This window comes from Vigna radiata, unplaced genomic scaffold (genome assembly GCF_000741045.1).
Source record: "Vigna radiata var. radiata cultivar VC1973A unplaced genomic scaffold, Vradiata_ver6 scaffold_83, whole genome shotgun sequence".
Taxonomy (NCBI): Eukaryota; Viridiplantae; Streptophyta; class Magnoliopsida; order Fabales; family Fabaceae; genus Vigna; species Vigna radiata.
The window spans coordinates 1,061,735-1,074,036 of NW_014543268.1; the positions used below are offsets into that span (position 1 = coordinate 1,061,735).

The following is a 12,302-nucleotide window of genomic DNA, read 5'->3' on the forward strand; positions in this document are numbered from 1 at the left end:
AGGCCCAAACCCAAGCCCAGGTTTTGTAGTAATGGTGTATTTGTGATTAGTCTGAACTACTTTTCAAAGCAATTGCAGCCATAATTTCACAATCCACCAAAAAGTAGTTTATCTTTAATTTATATTGGTCAATTGATATAAATTTGTATTCGTACACATTTTTTATTGTCTTTATTTATCCATCTTAGGTGTATCGTGCTTGAACAAAATATTATTTTTGTATTTTAATCTAAAATATAAATTCTTTTTTTTTTTTACTTATTCTATGCGTCAACGCTCGTTTAAATCAATTTAAAAAATTTATGTTATAGTTGTAAAATCCATAAAAATTGTTAGAATTCTAACAACAAAAAATTAAGTTTTAATTTATTGATGTATTTATTTGAAAAGAAAATTAAAATTATATTAATACTCGTAAAATAGTATTTAATAATTTGTCTAATATTTTGTAATAACTATTTGGTACATACAGTAATAATTGTACTAGTTTATCTGATGGCAGTCAATTCTTTATTTTTATTATTATTGTTATTATTATTATTATTAGTTTAGAAAATTTATAACACGTTATCATTATTGTAGAGACCACAATTATCTAATGAAATAATTTTGAATACATGTCTATAAATTGTTTTTTAATGATGCATACATATATCTTATTTTCAAAATGGAAAAAAAAAATATATATATATATATATATATATATATATATTCTGTTTTATGACTTATCAAATAACAATTCAAGTAGATATATAAACAACGTAAAAATAGTTGTATAGAGTTATTTAATTACAGACAATTATTAGAACGGTTTTATCATAACTAATTTAAATATCTATAATTTATTATAACTATATTATAGTGTGAACTTATGTATGATTTGAAAAAAAAATAAGTAATGCTATTTTATCTATTTATTATTATTATTTGTTATGTTTACCTGTATGATTGTTTTTTACACACTAATTTTAAACCTGTGTATATACACTATTAATGTTGGTTTGTTTGTTTGTTAAAAAATATATATATATTATGGAAAAGATGATAAATATTTTTAAGTTCTTAATTAGGTTTTAAATAAAATCAATTTATTGGTTTAAACTTTGTAAAAACATATAGGATAAAATATATATAAAAATAAATAAACTCTTTAAGAGTTAAAAAGATACGTAAATATTATAAAATTGATTCCCTAAAAATACAAATTAGTTTATAAATAAGCTTATTTAATATGAGTTATTCAAATAATATAATTAATGTATTCACAAACTTAATTTAATTAGTATTAAAATGATATTCGTCTATTAAAGATGATTAAATATATTGTAAGACCTACTTATCTATATAATTAATAAAATTGTTTAATGTGTATTATAATGTATTTATTTAATATGTATATGAACGTCTAAATATATTGTTAAAGTAATATAATTAGTGTATAAACAAATTAATTTACAATTATTATTTGATGAGTATGAATAGTGTATGAATATACCTTTTTTAAGTGTATTCTTATATTCATTTAATTAATAAATGAAATGATTTCTACAATATGTTTTGTTATAATGAAGGTATAAATATACTTTTTTTAACGTGTATTACAATATTTATCCAAACAGTAAATGTACTGTCTAATTTTACTATAAACTCGTTTAATTTATATATTAATAGACTTGTTGTTTAATGTTAATTGTTATAATTATTTAATAAATATATGAATCACTCTTTTAAAGTAAATATAAATAAAAAATGTCAAATAACTAAAAATTATTTTTTCTGACAATTATCAACCAAATAAAATAGATAACAAAATAAAACAAGTTTAATACTATTGAAAACATTTTTCAGTTGAAGAATACATCATACAAATAATATGGTAATTTTAATTCATTTGGTTCCCCAATTCCATTCTCTTTCATTTTGTTTGGACTGGTATCGGTAAAGGTTAGTTGTTTCGTTGTTTCGTCGTGGATCCGTGCAGATCTCATTCAATCTAACCATCGATGTGTCTGCATTTCGTTTTGACGATGCATTGCTGAACCTCAACCTGCGCTTCTTCTAATCCAGTTATTGTTCCTCCGTACACTTCACACTCTCGTCAACAATGGCGGATGTGGCCGGAGTCACAGTGGTGCACTACATCTGAAACCATTCCACTTTTCAGTTTCACTCAATTACTGTTTTCGATTTCCATTTCTCTTAAGCCTTTACTTATTCCGCTCTCTGCAGAGTCCCTCTATTGGCGAAACCAGCGATGCACAAAAGAATGTGTTCGATTTGGGAGCATTTGTTGGTGACCTAGCTTTGGAAGAGGATCCGAGCAGGTTTTCTTCGCTTTCTACCACGTTTAGTTTCAGTTCGTACACTTTGAAGCCTGAAACTTTGGAATCAAGATTGGATTACTAGTTGATTCATGTGTTTCGGTTAACTTGACCTTGCAGCGATGATATGTCGTTGGAAGGACTAGAGCAGGAACTGGAAGAGTGTAAGAACAATGATGTGAGTCACTTTGTGGTCGCTGTGTTCAAAGCATGACTGCTGTTGAAATGGATCGACATGTATTAAGTTATTAGGTTGCTTTGTTTTGTGTAGGTTGTTGCTAATATACTTTCTAAAGGTACCAAACTTAGGGACTACACGAAAGGAGTAGAGAACGATTTACGTAAAGTTGAATTGGATTCAATTCAGGTTTGTGGTCAATTTTCTGAAAGTTTTAATTGCTGCTCCATTTTATATTCCTTGTGGTTGGTGTGAATATTTGATAAAAGTTTCGTTGTTTTACTCAGCTAATGCTTTTGCTTTTTTTGTTCTGATGATTAGTTTTAATATCGTTCATTTTATTACAGGATTATATTAAAGAAAGTGATAATCTAGTCTCTCTTCATGATCAAATTCGTGATTGTGATAGTATTTTGTCACAGATGGAAACTCTTCTAAGTGGATTTCAGGTATGTTTTTGGCCAAGTAAGTTTTAACTCGAAGCTTGAATTTGAGACATCAATTTCCCGTCCTTTTTATGAAGACTTTTCTCCCCATGAGAATGATTAGATTCGCTTGATGTTTTAGTACTTATTTACCTGTTATTCATCTGTAGTAGTCATGTAACAGGAACTATGTTAAACCACAGCAGTACATTCAATAATCTGAAGGACTTACTAAAATATTTGAAGTACATTTTTTCTTGTATTTATTGGATATTAGATCATGAAATTATTTTTAAATTTTTATCAGGCTGAAATTGGTTCCATTAGTTCAGACATAAGAATACTCCAGGAGAAATCTATGGATATGAGTTTGAGACTTAAGAATCGCAAGGTATGAATGTTTAATTTAAACGAAATAAATTTCATAGTTGTTCACTAATGTATCATAACACCCTTTTGGCCTTTCTTAATAATAATTCAACCAAACCCAATTTGTAACTAAGTCTTTTTGACCGGGGAAGCAATCTTCTCCAAAATGAACACTTTGATATCTTATAATGTTTGTCCATTACCTTTCTGCATTTTTGTCTCTTCTCCTTACACCCCAGATAAGTTAGACCTTTTTTTATCAATCTCTACTTGTGTTAAGGTTTTTTTTGTATCATCCAACAGGTTGCTGAATCCAAATTGGCTAAGTTTGTGGAGGACATAATTGTGCCTCCAAGGATGGTTGATATTCTTGTTGATGGAGAGGTATTTATATTTTTTCCATGCCCCAACGCTCTCTACCAATATTGCATAAGATGCCTTTGGTGGTGTGAAAATATATGTTTATTTTTATATAGTATTGTACTAGTTTGCATTTTACATCCATCTCAGTTTTTAGGACTTAAAAAACAATATTCTAATTCAGAATCTCTCAGGTGTTTTACTTTTGACGTTGACTGTTCACATCATTGGTCACTTTTGTCATTATTATGCTACAGGCACAATATCTTTAGTAGCTTTGGTAATTCTATTCATATTTTTGGGAAACTTGTAGCTTGAGTCTTGATTAGCTTTGTTAATTTTGACATATCTGCACATAGGTAGCCATAGAAACATTTAAAAATTGTACAATGATTATATTGAATTTTAATATAATGCATAGATTGATAGTTAATATATTTCACTGAGATACATCGTCTGGGTTTGCTTTGATTTTTTGTCGTAGAGTTAATTTATTTCAATTCCATTGTCTTGTCTATGTTTTTTATTTTCATTCGGATGACTCAGTACCTAAGTTTATAATTTCTTTCATTGTATTTCCACGTTATTGTTATATAATCTTTTAAGTAGACTTGTACTCTTTGGACTTCTTTTCAGGTCAATGAAGAATATATGAGAACACTAGAGATTCTCAGTAAAAAACTGAAGTTTATAGAAGTAGATCCATTGGTTAAAGCTTCAAAAGCTTTAAAAGATGTTCAACCTGAGCTTGAGAAGCTCAGGCAGAAAGCAGTTTCAAAGGTTACCTAAAATAATAAGAATAATATTTTTTTATAGCTCATTTTTCTTTGTATTTGGTAGGCCATTTATTAGGTAAAAATTAACTAATACAAAATTTCGTCTGTAGGTGTTTGATTTCATTGTTCAGAAACTTTATGCACTGAGAAAACCCAAAACCAATATCCAAATACTTCAACAAAATGTTCTTTTAAAATACAAGTAAGTTTTTCTTATTGTTTGTGGTGATCTTGAAGATTTTATCCATGAAGTATTAAATCAAAGGTTGTGGTTGCCACCTTGCCTTCATTTACGAAAGTTTTATGTTGCCTGCTAACATTGGAAGGCTGTGAAATATTCTAATCTATACTTCACTTCTTTACCACCTTTAAATTGTGGACTCACTTGTGGTATTGTTTAGAGCTTCTGGTTCTCTGGTAATCTAACAAATGGATGTATAAATGTGTAGGTATGTTGTTACCTTCCTCAAGGAACACGGAAAGGAAATATATAATGAAGTTCGTGCTGCGTACATTGATACAATGAATAAGGTAACTGTTAAAAATAGAAAATATTGGTATTTGGAGTAGAAAAGGTCCAGTTGCTTCTGGGTGTTTGTCATTTTTTCTAGTCTTAGTCCAAAGCATAGTTTTTGTTTGCTTTATTGAATTTTCATCAAGATAATGGCCCATGAGTCATCAAGACATTTTGGTAAGCTTAGTATTTCGTAACCTAAGCCACTTTTGTAATCTGTTGAAAAAACCTTCTTTTGTATGATTTGCATTCTACCTAAATCTAGGTTCAATAATGAAGGAAGCCCGAGCCCAGCAGATCAGAAATACATTTATTTTTCATAAATTGGGTTTACATTGAGATATGTATATGATTGCATTGAAGACATTAGGTAGCTCTGATTTGGCATAGTAACAAGCCAAATAAGCTTATTCTTATTAGTTTCTCCACAAATTTTATTGGACAAGGCTACAATGAGGTCATAGGAAGGTCATAAGCAACTATCACAAGCCCAAAAGCTCTTCCAAATGCACCCCAGAATAACGTTAGATAACTTCAAGAAAAACACTAATGGTGCTGCTGAATGTTTGCAGGTTCTTAGTGCTCATTTTCGTGCTTATATACAAGCATTGGAGAAATTGCAATTGGATATAGCAACATATAATGATTTAATTGGTGTAGAGACAAGAAGCAGTGGTCTATTCACAAGAGCAAGGGAACCACTGAAGAATCGATCTGCAGTATTTGCACTTGGGGATAGGATTAATATATTGAAGGTACGACTCTGTCCAGAAAAAAGGAAATCCTTGCTTGTGATTTTGCTTTTTGATCACTGATTAGATTGGCCTAAAATCCATGTGTTTATTTAATCTAATTCTATTATTATTCATGTTAATAGTTTCTTCAAGGAATGGAGGCTAGTTAAACCCAGGAAATATAACTGTTAGAAAAGAAAGAAAGTTTGCTTTTTAGCAAGTTGTATTTCAAGAGTTTTTGACCTATTAATGATTTTATAAAGCAATAATGCTGAGTTATATGTTACTTTGATAGTTTGATGCAATTACATTCATATAATACTGGAAAGCATGTTTTTAAGATCTACCAGGAATAATGCCAAAATACTCTAATAAGGTCTGGGAAACTCTTTTCTTAAGCTAGCTTTTGCGTTGGAGTTATATTCAGTCCATTTCTATCATGATATTAGAATCTATCGGTTTTTTTTTTATTTTGGGTCACCCATTAATTTCCACTCTGACTAATATGGTACAAGAGCCTGATCCAATTTGAATACCATTGGTATTCCTTTGTTGTAATATTAAGTCCTTATTGAGGGTTGTTTGGCTTAATAAAAATTGATGTATTGTTTAACAAATCTGCACTGATTTGCAGACTTTTCGATAACATTTCGTTTGTTACACTTTTTACAGGAAATTGATGAACCTGCGTTAATTCCTCATATAGCTGAAGCAAGCTCCATTAAATACCCATATGAGCAACTGTTCAGGAGCTTGCAGAAACTGCTTATGGATACTGCTACTTCAGAGTACTCTAAAAGTTCACTATGTCTTGTTATATTATCATCATAACATAAAGTCCCTACTGTTATGCATATTGACATTATTTTCTTTCATCTGCAGATATAATTTCTGTGATGATTTCTTTGGAGAAGAATCTATATTTTATGAAATTTTTTCAGGTATTTTTTTTCTGGAACGTCTTGATTATTGTGAGGAGTTTTCTTCACTTAAAAAATAAAGAATAAGACTTCTAGCTTATTTGTATGTGAGATGAACATTGTTGAATTCATAAGTCACATGGTGTATACGTAGTGTGAGAGGGAGATCAACATTGTTGGATTCCTTGTACATGTGGTGTACGTGTATAGTGTGCTTGAGAGGAAAATTAACACTGCTGGATTCATTGTCTCTTTGATGTGTGTAAGGAGCGTGTCCAAAATGAGAACTCTAAGCTACCACGAGAAATAAGATTATATAAATCTTTAGTTACAACTATTAGTTTAAAATTAATGGTTTACATATTAAATTTTAAATCCCTTGTGATTTTCTTTCTTTTTAATTAAAGTACGTATGAGATTTTTAAAAGATCACTTAGAACTTGAAATTAAATAAATGACCAGAGCTATTAATTTTAATCTAACCATTGTAGTTAAATGTTCTCACTCACAATAACCAAGAGTTGTCTCTCTCTCTCTCTCTTTCACACACAAACACGAGGATTGCTACTATTATATTATTGCTTGTCTGAAGAAGGGTCTAGCAAGTTACAACTGTGAGAGTGTATAAATAACAAATTAGAGGTTGCAATATGCTAAATTAACTTCTTAAAAACAGGTAGGGATGTATCACCAGCAGTGGTCATATATAAGTAAACATAATTTCAAAAGTGGTATTAGAACATCAAGAAACATGGATGAGAGCTGTGTAATATAACTGATTACTTTTAGCGTTGAAAACCAAAAAGTGATTTTTTATGAACGAAAAATTAAGCCCTAAATCAATGAATTTTCTTGTTTCCTAAAAAAACATTTAGTGCTGAAAATGAATTAAATGTCTGTATTATAATTTGAATATAATAAAACTACGCTAGAAAATGACCATTTAATAATTGGAGATATATCATGCCACAAGCCAGACAGTTTAAGTATATTGGATCTCCATACAATGTGATGCAGAAATAGAGATGTAAATCATAGACTTCGTACTTAGGTAGATGAAATGAAGGGATGTTTTGGGTTTTATTTGTGATTGAAAGGTGTCTCTTAAGCTGAAAGGAAAATATTACTTCACAATCATCATAAGAACAACCATGCTGTATGGTTCTTAATTTTGGGTGATAAAGTGCCAATAAAAGCAGAAGGGTTGCAAAGATGTGGATGTTGCGTTATATAATTGATCATACAATAAAAGTTAAGGCAAGGAAAATTCATGTTGTATTGAAAGTTAGAGTGGCATCAAGTGAGGGAAAGAAGGTAAAATGACATACATATGATACGGTTTAGGCGTGTGGGGAGAAGACTGATAAAGGCCCTTGTTTGAAGAATCAGTAGATGATACACAGCCTAATAATTGGATGAAGTAGTTATAGAGAACATGATGGCTTCATTCAGTTCGTGTACTTGGACCTTTGGTGGTTTTGTAATGATTTGAATATATAAAGGACAGTTGTTTAATTCATTTTGGTATATATTTACTTGTATAAAAACTACTAGATCACTTTAGTGTTGAATCTCATTTCATTTTAGAATTATGTTTTCAAGAAGATCCTTATGATTTGCTCTTTGGTATTTTCAGGTCCATTTGGTGTCATTGATGAGCACTTCAATTCAGTACTTCCAAATTGTTATGATGCTATTGGGCTCATGCTTATGATTCAAATAATACACAAGCATCAGGTAATGCTTTATTTTGTAAGCCTCTGATTTTTTCTCTGGTTGAAAAGAACGTGCCTAAGGAAACACCATACTGATGCTAATTAGACAGTTTTGGGATAAGTAAATGTAATCTCAGTGGATGATTGTTAACTGTTTTTGCATTTTTATTCCAATTTACAGGAATCTGATTCTGAATCTTAACCCCCCTCCTGAAATTCTGGAAGGTTGTGCTTCAAATAAAAAATTTACAAATAGTTTTATTAGATCTAATTTATGAATTAATGCTTATGTTTGAAATTCTTTATATAAAAAAGGGTTTGAATTTATTTACAAATCAAATTCCACGTTTGGAATGCATTAATCATAAAATGAATTACGAATTGACTTTGTGTTAGCAGTTTACTTAAACTGACTAAATTAATAAGTGCAAAAAAATATCAATTCAATTATTAAAAATGAGTGGATTTATATTCGTACACAACTACACAAAAAAAAAAAAACGGTTTTCTAAATAAAATCAATGTTATATATCATAACTATACACAAAGGTATTCATTTATAAATCAAATTAATTCTTGAAACATTTGACCCCAAGCAAACTGAAAGAGGATTCACTCGATAGTTTGGGGGCTTGGAATATCATTTAAGAAGAAACTACCATATGAATGAATAATATTGGAATGGTCTTTTCTACAGCATGAGAATGTTTATGACTCTCCACTCTTAAACCATTTCAGCACATGAAACATACGTAGAAATAAGCTTTGTTAAAAAATATAGCAATGGCCTGAATAAATTTTAGTATTCTCATGTTTTAGCAGATGGTGGTGCACTTGGAGATTTTACTTGTATATTTAATGTCTATGACTTTTTCAATTTCAGCTCATCATGTCTCGGAGACGGATTCCATGCCTGGATTCATATTTAGACAAGGTCGGCTTTCTATTTATGGACTTATACAAGATAGCCTTCTCTTAAGAGTGTTTAAACTGGGAAGCCATATAACTTATACTTAAATGATTGGACTTCTATATTTGGGAATAGCTTTAGTACTAATTGAAATGTGAGTCTAGCTTCGTATGCTATTTAAGCATTAGAGTTACTGGGATGTTATTCTTGTTAAAATAACAATAGATGTAAAAAAGAAAGTAAAATGTGATTGACACTTGCCCACTGGGGTCGTTTTTTCTTAAATATGATTGCATTAGTTGATGACAGGAAAACTCAACTCTGACCACATTTTCCCTTTGTTTTCATTTACGATAATGTTCATTTTTATTATAATATATATAGATTGTTTCCTAGCCTTTGCAAACTTTAAGATTGATTGTATTTGCCGGATGCAGCAAATATTGTCTTACTAGTTTATTTTCTGCTACATAATGCAAATCACTTTTTTGTATATGTAATTTTTTTTAATTGGCAAATATTTGAAGCAACGTGTGGAGGGTATTTACTTTTTATGAAGCCCCCAATTCAACTTCCTTCTCGCCCTTTTCTTTTTATGAAGCCCCCAATTCAACTTCTTTCTCACCCTTTTCTTTTTTATATCTACTAATTATATACACTTTTTTGGTTTCTGATATCCTTCTCTCACATGCCACTGGCTCATAGTTGGTAATTACCAGTAGATTTAGATGGACTACATTATTAATGGCTGTAAGGAATATTGCTAAAAGATAATGTGCCCGCGTATCATTTAGAATTTACTCTGTATCGACCCATGATGAAGCTAATTTTATTTTGTGCAGGTCAATATATCCTTGTGGCCTAGATTTAAATTGGTATTTGACATGCACCTCAACAGCTTGCGTAATGCAAATGTAAAGACATTATGGGAAGACGATGTTCATCCTCACTATGTCATGAGGCGATATGCTGAGTTTACTGCTTCTCTTATCCACTTAAACACTGAATGTGGAGATGGTCAGGTTAGTATGATAGATTAATAGTCACCAAGTTTTCTTCTGTAAAATTCTAATATAATATATCCTCTGATCAATTGCAGCTTGATTTGAATTTGGAACGACTTAGAATGGCTGTTGATGACTTACTTATCAAGCTTGCGAAGAACTTCACAAAACAAAAATTACAAACCGTGTTTCTTATAAACAACTATGATATGACAATTACAGTTTTGAAGGTAGGATTCTGTCAAATAACTATTTATATTTGCATCAATAAGAAAGGGTGAGACAATAGATGTGGTTTTCATACTCAGATAAGTTGTTTTCTGACTTTTGGTAACCGAAGCTTTCCCACTTTCTTGATTCCAGGAAGCAGGACCTGAAGGTGGAAAGATTCAAATGCACTTTGAAGAACTACTGAAGAGCAATACAACAATATTTGTGGTAACTACAATCAATTTCCTGTATATATAGTTTCAATATAATCATAGTTCTGGGAATATACGAGTGCATCAATTTTCTGTTGCTATATATTCACATTCTTGTTTCTTTTGGCATATGATGTTCACATGTTATGCCCCACCTAGAATTTTCTAGTGTTTTATGTCCTAAATTTGCGATAATGACTTTCAAATAACACAAACCCACTAAGTCGCGTCACCATTCATTTCACGAGAACTCAATTTGTTGTGAGAAAAGTTTAAAAACCATTTATGCGATCTCCAAATTGGAGAAAGGACTTATAAATTTAATAAACCTTTCATATTAAAGAAAGGGAAGGTATACGATAGATTATACTAAACAAATATAATATAATTTTCGTTGTTCTCGTGGTTATTCTTACTGTTCTCTTCATTCCTTGTAGGAAGAACTGCTTCAAGAACATTTTAATGGTTTGATCAAGTTTGTAAAGTCTAAAGCTTGTAAGTATCACAACAAGGACACGTATTGATTATGTTCTCTCTTTTGAAAAATACGGGTTTGATTGTGTGTAATTTGTCAGCCGAGGACCCAACATCAAGTCCAGATAAACCTATAACTGTCGCCGAAGTCGAGCCCCTAGTGAAGGATTTTGCGAGTAGGTGGAAGGCTGCAATCGAGCTGATGCATAAAGACGTTATTACTTCTTTCAGCAACTTCTTGTGCGGTATGGAGATCTTAAGGGCTGCGTTGACTCAATTATTGCTCTATTACACAAGACTCTCGGATTGCATTAAGAGGATCGTCGGTGGATCTGCATTGAACAAGGATCTTGTTTCCATATCTTCAATCATGTATGAAATTAGGAAATACTCGCGGACTTTCTAATCTCTTCAGGATGTCATTGTTATGTACTGGGTCTAAATCACTATCAATGATATTCCATTTTATATTATGCAAAAAGAAAAACAAAACATTTTTGTACCCTGTCAATGAAAGATAGCTTTGCTTCTTTCGGAACGCCCAAATAAGGGCACTTTTTGGTGCAATCTATTTGGGAATTACACAAGTACAGATAATATAGGTTCAAACCTCACCATTGTTGTATAATGGCAAACGCATCAGTTGTTCATGTGTGGATTTTTATACTGAGTAAATTCTTCTAGATTTTTTTTTTTATCAAACCTTGATTTAAGCATTCTCAATAGGAAGCTGATCACACTAGATGTAATAATAATGGTGAAATCCATGTATCCGTTTCATTGAGCAAGTATCACTGTATGAAATTATTATTATTCTGCCTTCATCACTATCAAAAGACGGAGTAGGTAGGAGCTTTAATCTTCAGCAATTTTTGGGGCCGTATAATCGAAATCAACACTTGTTTCATTTTGATATGTCGCACGGCCCTACTGCAATTTGTCATCTTACATTAAGAAAACAAAAATGTTATGTTTTGATCAACTTGTAATTTTGGTATTCTTTTTAGTTCTTTGTATGTGAAATTTTCTTTTCAATAATTCGTTATCAGCAAATGGAAGTGAACTTGAGATCTTATCATTTACCTATATATTACTCAACAAAACTTCACAAAACTTTCAGTAGTGGTTGGGTAGATTAGTTTCGTTATAGAAAGTTATTACGTTGTAAATGCCAAAGAGA

At 30.8% G+C, this 12,302-nt stretch overlaps 1 protein-coding gene across 1 annotated transcript; it reads left to right on the forward strand.

Annotated features, from left to right (window-relative positions):
* The first annotated feature begins 1,881 nt into the window (after positions 1 to 1,881).
* On the forward strand, positions 1,882 to 11,895 carry LOC106754160 (vacuolar protein sorting-associated protein 52 A). The gene is made up of 20 exons (XM_014636145.2): positions 1,882 to 2,131; positions 2,230 to 2,324; positions 2,442 to 2,499; positions 2,593 to 2,688; positions 2,847 to 2,948; positions 3,232 to 3,315; positions 3,597 to 3,677; positions 4,290 to 4,433; positions 4,540 to 4,631; positions 4,879 to 4,960; positions 5,516 to 5,698; positions 6,350 to 6,465; positions 6,560 to 6,618; positions 8,234 to 8,334; positions 9,196 to 9,246; positions 10,065 to 10,244; positions 10,322 to 10,456; positions 10,590 to 10,664; positions 11,086 to 11,143; positions 11,224 to 11,895. Exons 1-20 carry the CDS (start codon positions 2,105 to 2,107, stop codon positions 11,526 to 11,528), a joined length of 2,124 nt encoding a protein of 707 aa, XP_014491631.1. The 5' UTR covers positions 1,882 to 2,104; the 3' UTR covers positions 11,529 to 11,895.
* Positions 11,896 to 12,302: the final 407 nt, after the last annotated feature.

Bases quoted from the DNA above. Each gene is read 5' to 3' on its own strand.
- LOC106754160 (XM_014636145.2), top strand. From the start codon at position 2,105: ATGGCGGATGTGGCCGGAGTCACAGTG. The intron at 4,434-4,539 runs GTTACCTAAAAT...TTTCGTCTGTAG, and splicing joins GGCAGAAAGCAGTTTCAAAG to GTGTTTGATTTCATTGTTCA. The intron at 11,144-11,223 runs GTAAGTATCACA...GTAATTTGTCAG, and splicing joins GTTTGTAAAGTCTAAAGCTT to CCGAGGACCCAACATCAAGT.